Source organism: Arvicanthis niloticus, chromosome 7 (assembly GCF_011762505.2).
Source record: "Arvicanthis niloticus isolate mArvNil1 chromosome 7, mArvNil1.pat.X, whole genome shotgun sequence".
NCBI classification, from domain to species: Eukaryota; Metazoa; Chordata; class Mammalia; order Rodentia; family Muridae; genus Arvicanthis; species Arvicanthis niloticus.
In genome coordinates this window covers 42,198,333-42,216,764 of record NC_047664.1, presented here as the reverse complement: position 1 = coordinate 42,216,764, position 18,432 = coordinate 42,198,333, and the positions used below count along the sequence as shown (strand labels likewise).

Below are 18,432 nucleotides of genomic sequence, written 5' to 3'. Positions count from 1 at the left end.
AAAGGAAGAGAAGATATAATTACACCTCAAACCAGAAAATGAGGAGCACATGAAACATTCTCAAGAATAGAATCATTTAACCATATTCAATTCATATGATTGTTCTCTAATGACAAAGATGGACATAGGAAATATTTGAAATTCATAATGTGTATGAATATACTTCTAAGTAGTTAGAGGAGAAATTAATGACAAAAGAAGCCAGGAAATGTTCCCACATTAAGGTTAGAACAGAAATTAACCAAGTAGAAAATGTACAATTAATTAAAAAATGAATAGAACTAAAAGTTGGTTCCTTGAAGGATTCATAAAATTATCAGCCATCAGGTAGAGATTGGGCAAAAGAAGAAGAAACGATACTCCAGTTATCAACCCTGGAAGGAGCCGAGAAGCATTGCTGCCTGAAATAGCAGAACCATAAGGACATAATGTGAAGCATTCTATGCCCCCAAGTTAGAGAAATGAAACAAATTAGGTACATTTATAGGAATATATACATACATATATACACCACTAAGTTTGCACAAGAAGGAACAGAAAATCAGAAGATTTCAGTAAGGAAAAATCTTATTACTAACAAAATTGCAGTAATCTAAAGGCAATTCTTTAGACAGCCACATTGTTGAGAGTTCACAGGGAGCTTCCCTGTCATATGTAGAAGACACAGTCATGAAGCATGTGCCTGGTCCTCTGACTTTTACCTGCATATTGACAACCCTGGTTAGCATGCCAATGTGGATAGAGGAACTCCCAAAGGCCCCACTCCCGGATGAAGAGCTATAGGTGATTGATGACAGCTAGGAGGGGACGAAATGGTCTTCCAGAAGGATGAACCCCCTAACTGTTTATACGATACCAAATGGTGATCCCTAAAAGCATATAATACAATGTTAAATGGAGAGAACCAGAAGTGTAGAAAGGAAAGGTAAAATCTTGACCAGCTTCCCTTTCCACTCTTTTATTCCGACTGGGACCCAGACCTCAGAATGGTACCACCCACATTCAGGTATGTCCTCTCTCCTCAGTTATTCCTCCATGATAATGCCACACACTCTCACAGGTGTACCTCCTAGGTGATTTTAAAAACTGGAGTTGGGAATAGCCAATATCCGTCACGAAAGCAACTGGTAGATACAAAGTTGAGGCTCTGTTGAGGGGCCATATGTATGTGTTGTAGGGAACAGAAACACCATCAAATCACTGGATATGCAGAGGGTTTCATACTGGGAAAGAAAGCCAGAGAGAAAAGCCCAGACTGGCTTAAAATCACAGGTGTGAGGACAGTGTTGTGGGGTTCTACCATGAGGTGGAGGTGTGAGGCTCTTCCCAGTGGTTCTTTGAGCTGAGAGGAAGGGATGGGAAGGACCGATATGAACACAGGGCAGAGGGAGAATTTCAGGCAAAAAAAAAAAAAAAAATCCAGCAGCTACAACAATCCTGAGACTGGAACAGAAGGGAAGAAGAAATGAAAAAAGAAATAGACTAAGCCACCACAGCGGGAGCAGGATAAAGGCGATCAGAGAGGCTGCAGGCTGATCTGTGAGGCTTCCTAAGCCTCCTGGGGGAAATCTCAACCTTGCTCAGTGTGTTCTGGGAAGTTCCTGGGGCGCCTGAATAGCAAATTTCTCTGTTAGGTTAAGCCATGTGAAATTGCCACTTCTATGTCAAAATCAGAGGAACGCAGGTAATTTCAAACCACTCAACCCAATTTGTAGCCAACAGTACATTTTCCACTCTTGTTTACGTAGGGGATTCTATTTACAATGCCAGAACAGAACTCATTATTTTTAACAAGAAGACGTCAAGTAAGCCTCAAATTACATTCAAAAATCAAAGTAGTGACATGTCAGAACCAAGTGAGGTCATTAGTTTCAAAAGTCACATTAAATACATATTGCCAAGAGGGTGCTGTAGGCCTTAGGTAGAGCTGATGGAAGGGCTGTCATGTTGCCACAAACCACAAAACACCCTCAACTCCAGTGTTTCATTCCGAGGGTAGAATGGTTCAAGCACTTCCATTTAAAATGAGCCCTCTGGCCTTTTGTGGTTACATTGCACTATTTTTGATAATATAATATAATTACATTGTACTTTTAAATTTTGAGACACTTGGATTGATGAGGGATAGACTGAAGTTTTCCATTTACAGTGCAGTAGGAAATCTGTTCTTGATTCTTTTCTTTCATTTTTTCAGTGCTAGACTTGAACCCAGGGCCCCATTCATGCTAGGTAAGCCCTCTACCCCTCAACCTCATCCCGGCACCCTGTTTTACTTGTTGCCCTTGAGATAAGGTTTCACCCAATCTGACCTTGACTGACTCTGTAACCCAAGCAGATCTTCCATTTGCTGTCCACCTGCATTGACCTCCCATCTTGGATTCAAAGCCTGTGCCACCAAGCTTGTCTTGGGACGGTGTTTTCATAGAGGATGAGTAGTTTTCAGAACAGGTCTCAGGGGTGAAACAGAGGTCTTAATATCCTGGGTGAACTGGCTTTCCTCTCTTTTCTTTCTTGCCTATCCTATGCCAACTGTGTGAAGGCTCTGAGTCAAAACCCGAAGACTACTGTGATAGAAGACCATCTGCATTTGTAGACAAGTAGTAGGCAAAGGTCCCAGTTAGCAGTAGGCAGTGGGAGCCATGCACACTCAGTCAACTTACCTCTTTGTAAGGTCTCTAGGTGCTTTGGCTGGGTTGTTTATAAGGATCCCCCAACCTCATGTTGTCTCCTTGACATACAGGAGGCAGAACATGGCTGGCCAGCTCCATATTTCCTGAGATAGGAGATAGGAGCCGGCTTCCTGTGAAGAATAATGACAGCCATCATGTCTGAGTAGTTTGAGGACTCTGTGGCTCAAGTCAGATTTAAACAGTAAAAAGTGTTTGTTATTGTGAAGGTTATTAAAAATGATATTAAAGATGTCTGTGTATGGAACACAATGCGGGCTTGATAAGCTCCTTCTACTGGTACAATGGGAGCTGACAGTGAGCCTGGCATCCCATTATTGTATTTCTGTCACAGAAAAGACTATTTTTAGGATCTTCCTTGCAGGATTTTAGATAGCCAAGAGTCACTGGAGCTGAGGGTAGTGGGTGAGGTCTCTTTATCTGCACTGTTAGAGGCAGTATGGGATAAGGGTGATATAAGGCAATACCTAACTCTTTACCTTTGCAGGCAACACACAGTAATGATGAGCCTTGGAGACCCACGATTGTCCTAGCTGCTGGGCTTTCCTGATTGACATCCTCAGAGCCATCTTCAGGTGATCAATGGCTTCTGCCTCAGGAAGAAAACAATGGAAAGACGTGCTGCAGATGGCTGACAGAAGTCCAAAGCTTCTGGGTTCCCTGCAGTCGCTTCCTGTCCCCTCCACACTTTGCCTTGTTACTAACAATGCTGTTTCTGTGGCATGGTCACTGGATCTCAGCCCTGGGCAAGGGGAAATGTAGGCCTGATGACTCAGAGTGTTCAGGATAACTGGTCTTGTGTTTTCTTCCCGACCTTTGCCCTGGATGCTCTTTTCTGGCTTCTCCCTACATTGCTGCCATGTCTCATAGTTGGCTGACCTTGGTCATAAGCAACACCAGGTTGGTGGTAAGGAGCATGACACATGTCTTACGAAAGCTGACCTAAGGCCTAGGACTTTCCAGCCTCTCTTGACCTTGGGGTTTGTCTACTGGAAATGTGATGGTGATATTGGACACACCCATGGCTGATGGTGCTGAGTGTGGAGGGATGGTCTGTGTCCATGAGTGTGGCTGAAACACAGAGATAGACAGGGTCTGACTGATGCAGGGGAGTATCCATGTGCTGCCACCATAGAGCACCCAGCTTTAGACCTGCATCTTAGAGGGCTTATTCAACTGTGACATAGACTTACCAGCAGCTTAGGAAATGGTGGTCAAACAACAACCTCCTACTCCAGGTGCCAGGTACTAACCTGGAAGACAGCAGGTTGGAGTGCAGACATCTGCAGACAGGTCCCAGACATAGTTATGGGGGAGCAGATGGAATGGTGCCACGCAAGGCTTCTCTTTTCCCCAACTGTGCTCACTAATAGGTCACTCTGCCTCCTGGGCTGAGTGAGAAGGTTGCAGGGTGGGGAGAGAGGTTGAGTGGTAACTCACACTGGTGCAAGTCTATGGCTTCTGTGATAAGAGGAAAGCAGTGGTATGGTGGGGTCTTAGAGGCAGCAACAGGAACAGCATGCTCTGATCTGACACACAACTTTCTTCCCTATGGGACCTTGAAAGGTAGCTTGGTTTTTGGTTGAGCTAAGGCTTGAAACTCTGGAGATCCTGAAGGGACAGCAGGCATTTCGCCTGTTCCCAGGCACCAGGCCCCTGTCACTAGCTGCAGCCTCCCATATATTTGTGGCCACCAGTCATATATGGTCAATACCCTAAGTCTCTCCACACGTAGAGGACATGACCTATGGTCATGTGAGCTCAAGACAGATCTTCATTTTAATGGGGTAAAGGCCTGGAGGGCTTAGCAAATAAGCTTTCCTTCCCAGACATCCCTCACTGCAAAAGGTATTTAACCTCAGGCCCACCCTGAAAAATGGGATATGGTTTTACACATCCACTTTTGCCATGACAATAAATGCCTTAAAACCATGGACTGTCTCTTTTCATCGGGATCCACCTTGAGGAGCCATGGAAAAGGCCTTTGCCTATGGAGCCACTTTGTAATCTCCCATAGAAGACCTCTCTACACTTTCACCATGGCTGCCACCAAGCTCAAGCCTGCCACTGTCAAGCCAAGGACTCTCCCCACGGGACCAGATAGAGCTTACTCCCTTCCCCCCACCCGGGCCCCAAGCTAGATCCATCCCTTGAATCCCCACTCTGTTCTAGGTTCTTCTGCGGCTCCCAGTGGTGTCCAGGTGTTCAAGAGCCTGAGAACCAGATGGCCTTAGCCTTATTGCAGGCCCGGGGACCCTTGAGCCAGGCCCAGCTGTCCTGTGCCTCAGACTGCACTTCTCCACCCCTGGAGCGGTGTCCTAGGGCTTCCCTACAACCCAATACCCACCCAGCAACAGTGTGGGGTAAGCCTGGTCACTCCCCAAGTCCAGCCTCCCCAGTGGCTGTACCCTGTGGCAGAGCAAACAAGGAAACCCACAGCTCTACACTTCTCTATCCTTCTCTCTGCACAGCTCCCAATGCCATGGACCACATAACTGGCTGGTCTGATTCACATCAACGGGCACTTAGGCAGTTTGCAATCTGCTCTCTCTTGATCATGTATGATAATTTTAAATTATCATGTATGATAATTTTAAGCCAGGTCAGGTACAAGGACCCAGTGCAGGTCCCTGTGCTCAGAGGGTTCACCTGGTAGTTGGGGAAAAAGGCCAGAAGAAATGGTCACAAGATTGTAAGCAAAGGACTCTAGAGCCCTGGACAAAGACTAGGAGTTTTGCAGATGGACTCTCATGGCTCAGCTCTCAGCTCTGCCACTTTATGGCTGAGTCATCTTAGGATTGTTTAACCTCTTAAAGCTTTATGATACCACGAGCTTTTAAAAACAATGTAAGGAAAAGAATTTCTTTGGGCTCAGTGGTTTCAGGGTCTTTAGTCCATCATGAGTGGGAAGGCATGGTGGATCCCTGGCATGGCAGCTAGACCAGATAGAGGAAGCCTGGAACTGGAGGAGGTGTAACTTTTAAAGGCTACCCTTCGAAGCAGATGTTCTCTGTATCCCAAAGGTTTCATATACTTCCCTGTTGGGAAACAAGTGTTCAAACACACAAGCCCGTGGAAGACATTCCACACTCAAATCAGAGCAGTGCCTCATCTCAGAGGCTGTTCGGAAGAACCAAGTGAATTCATAAAGTATCTGGGAAGGTGCGTGGTGTCTCATCTGCATCAGCCCAAACCCTTGTTATCACAGAGCACAAAGTGGTCACACAACTCAGCCTCCGAGGGCATGCAAGACTTCTTCTAGAGCAAACATTAGTCCAAGCCTGTGGCTCCCAGCCTTGGCACCATGAGCATGTTCGGAGATGGGGGATGGTTGGAATGGAAGCTTGGTTCACATATTCCAGGACTTTTACCCATACGAGGCTGCCTCAGCCAAATGGGACTGAATCATCCCACTCAAACTGGAGAGACTAAAAAAAAATTCTTCTTCAACTCGCTATGCCGACTAGGGTTAGTCACATAGTCATGTATGGTTTACTACACTAAAACCTTCATGGGAGCCATTTCCGCCTGGTTTCTGTGCCAGGAAAAACACACGCTGTTCATTGTCTGTTCAAGATAGCCAGAAGAGGTGATTTCTGCTTCTAACACAGAAATGACAGACACTTGAAATGACAGACATGTAAATACCATGATTTCATTATTATACATTGTCAAATACCGTACTATAGTCTGTGAGTTAAGTGCACTGTTTCAGTCAAGACGTCCTGGTGTTCCTAAGCAGTTCATCTATTTCCTTGTCGACTATGAGTCAGGTTATGGTCAAGTTTCTCTTTCTTGGGAGGGTTCATGCATTTTAGATCCATTTTAACAAGCAGAAAGGATCTTTAACTATGAATTAGGAGTGGTTTTCTCTACCTCTATTTTCTTGGACTTTTTTTTTTAATTTTTAAAAATCATTTTATGAGTGTTTTGCCTGCATGTCTAGCCATGTGCATGCAGTTTCTACAGACACCAGAAGAGAGCACCAGATGCCCTAGAACTGGAGTTATAGAAAGTTGTTAATGGCCACGTGGGTGCTGGGAACGGAGCCCAAGTCTGCTGGAAGAGCAGCCAGTTCTCTTAACTGTGGAGCCATCTCTCCAGCCCCATTTCCTTAAGTTACTTGCTGGTTCTTTGTTATGAACTTTTTTTTTTTTTTTAATATTTAGTTTTGTTGTGTTGTGAATTTCAGAAGTCATTTGCTCCTTTTAGGAACAAAGTGAGAAACCAATATATCTAAAATAGGAGTTGTGACAATGGCTTAGTTAATAAAAATCACTCATTGTGTAAGCAGGAGAACCTGAGTTCTATCCCCAGAAATGATGCAAAAAAGCCAGGTACGGTGGTACATACTCATAATCTCAGCACCGGGGAATGAAGAATGGCAATCTTTGAAACTTGCTGGCCTGCCAATCTAGCCTAACCACTGAGCTTCAAGATAATGAGAGGTCTGGTCTCAAAATGCAAGATAGATAGTACCTGAGAAGCAACATCTAAGGTTAAACTCTAGTTTTTATATGTGTGTGCACACATGTGCACATGCACCTGCACACACATGTGGGCACACATAGACACACACAATAACAAGCATTGTATTCTTCACACTGGCTTATTCAGCAGCCAGCCTAGGATTAATAATGTCCTCACACCTCCCAGCTATCTTTGTGTTTGAAGGAGAGCCTAATTATCCAAACTTCTCAGAAAGTGTGAGTCATTGTGCGAGAGAGACTCTCTCTCTCATCTGGTATCTCCGTCATTTCCATGATAATATGTAGCATTGTGGCGAGGGCATAATTATCATTCTAGTGCAAGGAGGAGCAAGAAGGACAGTGACACTGAGCCATAGAATAGCACAAAAGCAGAGAGTGATGGAAGGTCACTCTCTGTTCTCAGCAATAACTTTGAGTCTCCTTGGGAAAGCAGGGTCTATGGTCTGGAGCAAAATACAGATCTGTAGCGAGGAACAGCCCAACTTGAACTATTGCTTAAATAATGTTCTCTTTGCATTTTGGTTGCCTCCTTTAGAATTCATCCCAGTATGCAAGCTCCCTCCCCCCCCCCCCCGGAAACGTAACCACTTTCCCCAAAGGATTCTGGCAGGTTTAATAAGATCCCCTTTGACAGCCCTGCAGTGGCTGGAGAGCATGCAGTTTGAGACACATCGGCTATTAATGTGAAATTCCATGACCCATCATCTACTAGAATGCAAACTGAGCTTCCATGGAAGACATGCTACAGGGATCCTCCTAAGGCCTTCCACACAGTAGCAGATTCACATCACACACACACACACACACCCCTTCAGGTGACTCTTAGTTCTGCTTGGTGTGGACATGTCCCCAGTACTCTCTCATGTTGGAGTTTTAATTCTTGGTCATATGTGGATGGCATTGATAAGCTCAGCCATTGAGAAGTAATTGAAGGTTAAATGAGGCTGTGGATGCAGCTGCTGTGATGGCATCAGTGGCTTTATAAGAAGAGAGAGAGTGACAGCTGTCAGATAGCTCTGCATTGGTGTAGGGTGATCTGTCATCCCTGATGTTATGGGGCCACCTCTTTCGATAACTTGTGGATTCTCACAAATGTGCTGGCTCTTTTATCCTGGGATTTAAAGATAAGTTCAAGTTGTCCCTTGCTTCAAAGACAAAAAAATAAAAATTAAGAAAATAAAAGTTAAATTAAATACCACACTAAGACCTGAAGTCGTAAAAACACTTTGAGGTATTTCTGGTTCATGTTCTATAGCCAGCTGGGTCTCGCAGAGCAGTTCTTCTGTTTCCTCTGTAGTTATCTAGACATCCTCAGGTGCACGGTGGTTCATAAAGGGCTGGCCTTGGTGTTAGCCATCAGTGGAAACTTGGCTGTAACCACTGGCTAGTGAATATTGGGTTAGGATCTGGGCAGATTCCAAGAGCCAAGAGAGTAAAAACTGTCAGTTACCTTAAATGCCTGGACTTTACTGTGCTCAGGGATTCTGGGGATGAATTTCCTGTAGAGAGTGACAGTATGTGCAGAGGGTATGGGGATTGCCGGGGAGAAGGGTGTGTCTTCAGAACTATGGACTAAAAATAGCTTGTAATAGCGTGTGCTAGTCAGCTTCCCGTTGCTGTGACAAAATACCTGAGCTAATCAACCTTAAAGGAAGAAAGGTTTGTGTTGGCTCAGACTTGCAGAGACTTCAGTCTGCCTTTGCAAGGGTGTCTTAATAACATAGCATCCTTCCTTTAGGCTTTACTTCCTAAAGTTCCATCAGCTTCCAATCATGCCACAGGCCTGTCACCAAACCTCCAAAACATGGGTCTTTGGAGAACCTCCCAGATATGTGCTGTAACAACATGGTTAAAGCAATGAGCTAAAACCATGAGCATCCAGTCAGCTAAGAGGCTCTTTGCCTACAGTCTGGGGATCAGTAATGGGACTCAAACTTGCCTTAATGTTACAAATAGTGACCCCACAGTGCAGAGGCAGTGTGGGATTGGAAAACCTGCCTGCTCACCCCTCACAGCATGGTGCTATACGCAACATCATGAATCCTTCTGGGCCCTAGTCTGCCTCACTGTAAAATAGAGTGTTCGTCCTGGGGACACTAGAGATGATTCCACCCCTAACCTGTGTCCTTCTGTGTCCCTAGGTACTCCTTCCAGGATGAGGAAGACATGTTCATGGTGGTGGATCTGCTGCTGGGCGGGGACCTGCGCTACCACCTACAGCAGAATGTTCACTTCACAGAGGGGACTGTGAAGCTCTACATCTGTGAGCTGGCCCTGGCTCTGGAGTACCTGCAGAGGTACCACATCATCCACAGGTAATACTACCAGTAGGACACAGGGACAGTGACAGGTGGCAGGTGCGGTGGGTCTTGGCAGAGAAGTAAGTGTCCTGGTGTTGCTTAGAATCTACAGTGCACAGGGGACAACAAAATGCTGACCAGCTCTGATGCTGTTTTTACAGTCTCAGCAGAGGGCAGACTACCATGTGACCTGAATGGGGATGGACCATGACCGATGCCTGTCCATTTTGTATTATTGATAGAGTACAGGGCTGGCACTTGGTCTTAGCTTTTCTATTCAAAGGTGTTTGGGGTGACTTCAAATGATGTGACCGAGCCTGGAGGGAGAGATTGTGACATCGGGGTTGTCTGGGATACAATAGAATCTAGCTCCTAGTCCTTAAACCTCACTTGTTTCATGTTAGCTCCCAGCTGCTTTCAGAAAAAGAGGCGCCTGTCAGATACCCATGTGGGAAGACCTTCCCCATGAACGTCAAGCTAAGAGTAAACAGGCTCCAGGAACATCAGATCAGCAGGGGCGGAGCTTTGCCCTACTGTGAAATGGCGGTGATGAGTCCACTCTTTCCTTCTGTCCCTTGGAATCAGCGTCGTGCTTTGCTCAGGCTTCCACTTCAGCAGTTAGTGCTGGTCTTGGGCTTTAGGTAAATGACATTTCTGCTCTGTGGGACACCTTCATCTTCAGCACCACAATGAGGAAGTGGGTTCCTTAATCTTCAGGCCTGTGCCCAGCAGCGCCACAGTGAGGAAGTGAGTTTGCTTGCAGATGCAGCAGTTCCAGGAAAGTAATGGTGGAATTCATGCTATCTTCTTATGGACCACAGGGAGGAACCAGAGGGAGGGCTTTAAAGGTGATCACCTATAGTGTCACCTACTGTGTCCTTATGATCCTCTTCTAACTTAGAAAGTTTTAGAAAACCTTGGAAAGGGCAAGAAGGTCTTGAACTTCTTGGTAACAAAGGTAGATTAAACACAGCTTCCACCTCATCTTACCCTAGCCCACCCCAGCCCACCCACACAAAGAAACCCCACCCCTGCCCTCACTCAGACACACCTCTCTACATTTTCTCCCTTTTAAAATCCCAATTAAATGACAGGGAAGAATGTTGTTGTTATTGTTTTGAAGTTCATAATAATGGATAAAACTGAAAGAGGCCATGACAAGACACCAGGGAGCCAGAAAGATGTGGAGAAGTAAATGACATAGGACAACACATACAAAAATTAAGCCTTAATTCTCAGGGAGTCAAAATTGCTAGATACTACAGAATCTCCCAAAGGCTCAGCCATGCCCAGAAATTGCTATGGAAGGAAGGGTGGGGAGGAAAATAAAAATGCTAAAACAAGAGGCAGTGGCTGGTAACATCCAGGAAAGGCTGAAGATGTCTCACAGTGTCTCCCACTCCAGGCCAGTCAGTAAACAGAAAGGGAGCGTAAGTTCCAAGGAAGGGCTGTGCTGATGTACACGGCCCTAGCCAGGGGTCATCCTCCCATACACAGGGCAGCAAGGTCACCTAGATGTCCACCAAATGCTGAGAGAATTATGCCTGTCAGCCAGGTGCTGCTGGGTATTCATCCTCTAAGCAGGCAACCCCAGTGACTTCAAGTGGAAAAGGATTCAGCCGAGAGGAGAGATTGTGACCTCAGAGGTTTCCTAGGACACCTTAGACTCTCTCTTAGGGCCCCCACCCATTCTTTATCAGTTCCCAGCTGGATCATAAGGAAGGACTATCAGATGTTCGAGGAAATCTTCCCATGTTACAATCTGAACATCAAACAGAAGGCAAGCAAGATGGCTGACTAGATAAAGGCGCCTGCTGCTAAGCCTGACAGTGAGCTCGATTCTTAGCACCCATGTGGTATAGGAGAAAACCAACTTCCACAGTTCTCTCTCTCTCTCTCTCTCTCTCTCTCTCTCTCTCTCTCTCTCTCTTTCTCTCTCTCTCTCCCTCTCTCTCTCTCTCTCTCTCTCTCTCTCTCTCTCTCTCTCTCACACACACACACACACACAAATAAATAAATAAATAAATAAATAAATAAATATAGTTTAAAAGAAAATTAAGTAACACTCAAATGGGGGAAAGTTAGGAATAAACAGTGGATCCAAAAACATCAAAATTACTACAACCAGTATCCTAGATAATAGATTTTTTCCCCAAGTGTACCTTTTAAAATTTAGAGGTATTTAGTGAGGATTCTGGAATTGAGTTGGTGAGAAAATAAATTTACTTTTTAAAACTCAGTGATAAAAGAGTAAGGCAGTTATTTACTCCAGGGACAGCCTAGGGTCACCATCCACAGGCACTGCATCTCACTGCATGCCCATTCTGCATTTGATCCCTTATCACAATTATGTGAAAAGTGAGCTAGCCAAAATACAGCACTCCTTCAAGGGCAGGTAGGACAGCCTGGTGGGTAGGGTACCTGATTTCAGTCACCAGGACCCTCCAGGGAAAAGGAGAGACTCGACTCCTGGAATCTCTCTCTCTCTCTCTCTCTCTCTCTCTCTCTCTCTCTCTCTCTCTCTCTCTCTCTCTCACACACACACACACACACACACACACACACACATGCACACACACATACATACACCTGTGTATGCATGCACGGACATGTAAATATTTTTTTTTTAAAAAATGCCAGGTTCTGTGACAACTTTAATCCTACTCAGGAGCCAGAAGCAGGCAAATGTCTGAGTTCACAACTAGCCTGGTTAACATAGTTAAGTTCTTGTCCAGCCAGTTCCACAAAGTGAGACCCAGTTCTAATTATTAATGCTAACACTAGTAAATAATATTAACTCTAATAAATACTAATTAAACCATTACTAGTACTAATTAAAACTAAAAATAATATTACTTCATCAAGAAAACAGGGATGATGAGCGTGTCAGAAGGGCTAAGAAGGAACCCTTCAGATGCTCGTCTTCAGTAGTGGGAAGGCAGCAGAGGCCTGAAGAGAACAGGTTGAAGGCAGAGTCTGTATCTGCAACACGCAATTCATTGCTACAGTTAGTCTGAGCTAGAGAAGGGTAATGGGGTGGGGCAGTGGAAGGGACTGCTACTGTGTTGTTACAAAGTCTGAGAACTATTTGCCTTCCTCAGTGTTTTCAAGTACACTTCAATACAGTAGCAGAAGAGGAGTTGGGTGAAGGAGGAGGAGATGTTGGGAGAGTTAGAAGAGAAGTTGGAGGAGAAGCTGAAGGCAGAGTAGCACAGCACTGGAGATTATCACTGGGGATTGTGGTTCAAGAATTTCACCATTCTGGCTTTAGAATGTGGCTCCTTTGGCTCTGGGGTCTGTATTTGAGTACCCTACTTTTGATTAAGGCTGCTGGGGTGAGCTTACTTCTGTTGGCTAGCCAGGCAGCTTTGATGGTAAGAAGAGGAATTAGTCGTCTTGTCTTTTGGAGGCAGAATCCTCCTGTGTTGTCCAAGCTAGCCTTGAACTCATGATCCTCTTGCCTCAGGCTCATGAGTGCTGAGACTGCAAGCCTACACCACCACCTCTGGCTCACAGAAAGAGTTCCTTCCTTCATGCAGTGTTTGGGAATTCTCAGAACCATTCCTTGTACTCCTTGTGTGGAGTAAATGATCTCTTTCCCAAACTGGCTCAGAGTCTTGGGGACTTCGTTAGACATAGACCCTAAAGTCCCAGAATGGGACGGGGCAGGTGAGACATAGAGTAGAACAGTTCTACTAAGATACATGAAGAACCCCAACTACTTCCAGGAGACAAGGGCAGCACCTACTACTCTGAGCACCCACAGGGGCTCTGCTCACACTTTAGGGAAGCCCTTAGGGACAGGAGATGAACAGAATGTTAAGTTCCCAAGTACAGGCATTCAGTGCTCCCCCACTACAGATCATATAGTACAGTAAGTCTTTAAGAAGTGCACACACTTTGAGCTAATGACCTAGAGAGACCCAAGGATCTGAAATCGTTTGCTCAGGCAGAGGATTTTCTCCCTCACAGACTCTTCAGTAAACCAAATACTGGTGTCACACCCAGTCACTCAGTCTACATTAAACAGCACTTTCTGTGTGACAGATAGTGAATTGAAAATGGATACACTCATAAATTCATGATTTCCTTCTGTCCTGAGACATCCCTGAGTGCCCACTGAGGCTCTGCGTGGTCTCAGCTGGCTCAAAAGTGTTCTGCTGATGCCAGCTCACAGTCCTGAAGGCCTCAGACAAGGGTAAGGTCTTGGCCTGAGGATCAAGGACCCTTGAAAGAAGGGAGGGTGCCTTCAGTGTGCTTTACCCAGGTGGAAAAGATGTTTGCTGGTGCAAAGTACTCCAGAGAAATGTTCTCTGAGAAGTCTGAGTGTATGTTTGCTGGTGATGGCAGAAGTCAATACAAATCTCTGAAAAGACATTTGGCCATGTAAGAATCAAACACCTTTTACATATTCCAAAGCATTGTTCACCTTTTACACCTTCATTATCAATCAGCAAATTTCACTTACCAGAATGGACTCTTAAGGCTTCAGCGCTGCTTGCTTCTAGCATTTCAAGCTTAGGGCTATTTGTCACAGCACCGCTTATAATAACCAATAAGTTGGAAATAACCCGAGGGGAAAAAACATTGCCTAGTGCTGTGCACACCCTTTTAAGAGACCATGAGATTACGATGCTCCGGTGGGCGATGCATACTCTTCCTACACAACTTAAAGAAGATTATAGCATATAAATTGCATGACTGTGTAAAGAAAAGCCTGCCTTTTAGTAGAAAGTGGCAAGGGACCGCTTCCTGGTGCTTTAGGGCTGGGGAGAGATTTTTTTTGTGGTCTCCACGCTCTGCCTCTTTTATTTTGAATTTCACTTTAATGAGTCGCCATCTCTCCAATGGAGCAGAGCAAAATGAGTTTTCTTGTTAAGAGAGAAGCGCAGTCTTTAGGCAGACAGCAGGGCTGCATGTGACTGCCTTGGTTCAGCCAGCTGTAAATGCTCAACCTCTCTGTGTCTCCATTTTGCCATCTTTGAAATGGGCTCTTCGGGGGGCAGAATGAAATATTTAATGCAGGCCGTACGCCATATTGTACATAGCCGGTCCTGAGCCCCTCAATAAGGTCAGTGATAGACATAGGAGAATACTCCTATTAGTGGCTCCAGCTGTCATGGAGACCACATTGGAAGTGTACCTCATGCAAGTCTGAATGGCGGTCACTAAGTAAATTGATTGATTAAAAACAATCACTTGGCATAAAGCTGCAGTCAGGAAGGAGAGAGGGAGAAAGTGAGGAAACCCCAACACACTGTTGGTAAGAATGTAAATTAGACCAAACACTATGGATAACATGGTGGAGGTTCCTCAAAGACTAAAATTAGATATACCATGTGGCCCAGCTATACCATACCTGGGCACACCACAAAGGTACTTAAACTCCCATGTTTATTGATATACTTTTCACATTAGCCAAGAAATGAAGCCAGACTAGAGGTCCCATCAACAGAGGGTTGGGTCAAGAAATTGTGGTATATATAAATAATAAAATTTTATTCAGGTACCGAATAAAACTGCCATTCACAGGAAAATGATACAACTGGAAATTATCATGCAGAGTGAACTAAGGCAGACTCAGGAAGAAAAATGTCATTGGTTCCACTCAGGTTTTATACAGATACAAAACAGCATGTATGTATATGTAGCATGGACGAACAAGCAAAGTTATCTGGAAGAACAAAGGGCACCAGTGAGAGGGAGAAGAGAAAAAGGAAGATCAGGGAGTGGGAAGATAATATTACGTTCAAAAATATTCTTATAAAACCCACCCCAATGTGCTATGAATACATCTTGTAGGAAACACATACAATAATTAATCAATTGTGTTAATCAATAATACAATAATTAATCCATGTTAGACAAAGCTGCCATGACCTGTTTTTATAACCTTAGCAGCTCCATCTTTTCTCCTTCAATTGTATTGAAACTAAGTGGCCGAGCATGACAGTTAAGTAAGACCTCCTCCTGGTTAATCCCAATTATCTGTCCTTTAGTGTCACAGCAATTACATATATATATATATATATATATATATATATATATATATATAGTATATCATGTATATATATGAATACTATATTCATATATAGTCTTGTGGGCTGTCATTTAGAAGATTCTAATTGTATTTCAGGGATAACTTATTTCAAAGTGCAGGGCTGTGGTTCCTTTGTTCCAGGCCAGCATTCTGAAGATTTATGGCTTCGTGCAGACTGAGAAGTGAGATACACGAGAATCCAATTTATCCTTAGAAGGGCTGTCCCGTCCCTTGGGTACAAATTGCATCTGCAATTGGGTAGCAAGTGTTTATGTTAGATAATAAATTTTCGAAATAGGGCAGGTCTCAACTTGATGACAAAGGACATGGGGTGAAATCTGGGAGCAGAGAACAGATCTCTGCAAAAGCCCAATGAATCAGAGGCTAATTCACAGAAGATGTTCCAAAGGAAGCCAGAGAACAAGGTGGCAGGAAAGCGGGTCAGCATTTTCTGAAATGTCAGCGTGCTGAGAGAACACGAAGGTTTTTAAAGCATTATTTCTGTGATTGCCGCACGGCTGAGGCCTTTGCTGAGAGAAATCGTCTGCATCTTCACCCAGACACTCAACACACCATGATGGGAAAATCCCCAAGCTTGGGTGTCAAGACAGAAACAATTAGACTCCCAGCCCCCCCCCCCCCCAAATGTTCACTTGAAAAAAATACAGCTTTTAAGGGATAATTCCACAGGCTATTTAAAATAGCAATATTGAAGTTCTAACCACCATATTCTAGGACACACATGTCTGTGTGTGCACATGTATACATGCTTGTGGCTGCATGTATACATACATATATTACTATTTGATGCAGCCTCTCACACCTCCATGCTAACAGTGGGGGAAATGCAAGGATGAGGTGGATGTGGACCAGAAGAGATGGGGGTGAGGAATGCTGTGTTCCTGGCAGTCTAAGACGTGGGCTGTTATGCATGCAGACCACTTGCCTGGACTGGTGGGAAAACCAGCCTTGGAACTATGAGGAACCATGACCAGCACAGTTGACAGATATTTTTTAAAGGGAAGACATGATCCAATATGGGGTTAACAGGTCATGAACAAATGAATATTTAACCTGTACTTACTTTAAGCCACTGTGTGCAGAACCTGGACCTCAAGGTCACCAAGTGTGGGCTTCAGCTTGTACCAACTGTCACAGGGTTGTAGACATCATTTTCCAAATAAGATGAAGACTGAGATGAGAGAAATGGAAGCTGGTAAATATTTTCATGGTTAAAGCTTGATGACTCCTGTGATGGAGCTTGGCATTGTCTCCCTGTGCTGGACCTGGCATCCTATGCAGCCCAGGAAAAGTTGAGGTGTTCATACACTTGCCTATCCAATCATCTCTTTGTCCAGCCATATATCCACTCATCTCTCCTTCTGTCCATCCATTCATCCCACCTGTATGTCAGTACATCCAAGTATCTACCTATGCATCTATTCAGTTACCCATCTTTTCCAAATCAGCTGGTAAATAGTTATCTACCCAACTATTCATGAGAACACATACATCCAAAGAATATGCATTTGCCCTGCTTGGTCCTGTGATTGTCTCTGGCATGGGACTAAGAATCAAGGTTCTTGGTGGTGTGTCTCTTTGGAGATTCAAGGCAAACATTGTACTTTAGTTGCGCACTGGACCTTGGCTCTAAAACCATAGCCATAATTGCCTGCAGAGCTTACCTTTAGATTTTGAGGCTAAGACAAAATGACATGCTAGCCAGGATTATGAAATATGTCACAGTAGCACTTTTCTCTCTGGCAAAGAATTATGGGAGTAGAACCTCTCTATTGTGACTTATCCCTTTGTCTCAATATTAATTGATATGCTTGCTAATTGTGCCACATGTTAGCTGCAGGTTTTGCTGCATGAGATCTGTTCCTTTGAAGTGTTCGTACTGTTATTTAACACAGAGGAATTCAATTTTCATAACTAATTAGATAATCAGCCTTACTAAGGAGCCAAACTGCCTCTTGGTATATTCACATTCAATGAGATGTTTCCCAAGAGTATCTCTCCTCTTCCTTTCTTTATGCCTGTGGAGTAAGTAGGGGCTTCTCTCTCTCTCTCTCTCTCTGTCTCTCTCTCTCTCTCTCTCTCTCTCTCTTCTCTGTTTCTCCCTCTCTCTCTCTCTCCCCACATGAGTTAACAGGACAGACTAACTCAGCCCTTTCTGGACACATCCTCCTGACTCAAAACTGAACTTGAACACTTTCATTCCTGAAATTATACTCACATACTCTCACATTCCCCAGTGTTCACAAGATGAAGATAGAATGCCTGGGTTCTGTCTCTCAAAGGATGTTGGATGACCTCTTAGTTCCCTTGCTACCTGGTCCCACTAAACTACCATTTTGCTGTGGCTGATGAATTCAAGAGAGTAAGAATGTGACTGAAGCCAGTTTAATTTAAAAGAGCTTTTTATTAAATAAAGAATAGGAGGAGGTAGAGAGAGAGACAGAGACACAGAGAGAGACACAGACAGAAGACTGATCTAAAAGCACATACTAACCCTTCTAAGAAACAAAGATAAAATGAGAATACAGCACCAATAATGAGGCATAAAATCATACACAGCCAGATTTACTTTTAATGTAAATGACCCTCTTAAAAATAATTTCAAAATTAGCCCTCCAGGTGCTTCAAGAGTTACAGAGGATTGCCCTTATAAACATGAATTTCATCTCACAGGATTATAGTTTGGTGGCTTGTTGCCACTGCTGAGCTTTTGTGAAGATGACTGAGTGGTTGTTACTGACCTGGGGAAAGAGTAAAATTAGAAATCCATGCCAGATAAGGTAGCTCACTGCTGTTATCTGAGGGCTTGGGAGGCTGGAGCAGGAGTATTGTGAATTTGGGCACAGCCTGGGCTACATAGTACTACCCTGTCTCAAAAACAAACAAACAAACAA

At 44.3% G+C, this 18,432-nt stretch overlaps 1 protein-coding gene across 3 annotated transcripts in view; it reads left to right on the top strand.

The window, feature by feature from the left end:
• Stk32b (serine/threonine kinase 32B) overlaps positions 1 to 18,432 on the top strand; it is a 238,377-nt gene that overhangs the window by 154,773 nt on the left and 65,172 nt on the right. For all 3 annotated transcript variants that reach the window (XM_076938409.1, XM_034508828.2, XM_076938410.1), the window contains exon 4: positions 9,319 to 9,492. In XM_076938409.1, coding sequence (XP_076794524.1) covers positions 9,319 to 9,492 — 174 coding nt within the window. The remainder of the gene's footprint in view (positions 1 to 9,318; positions 9,493 to 18,432) is intronic.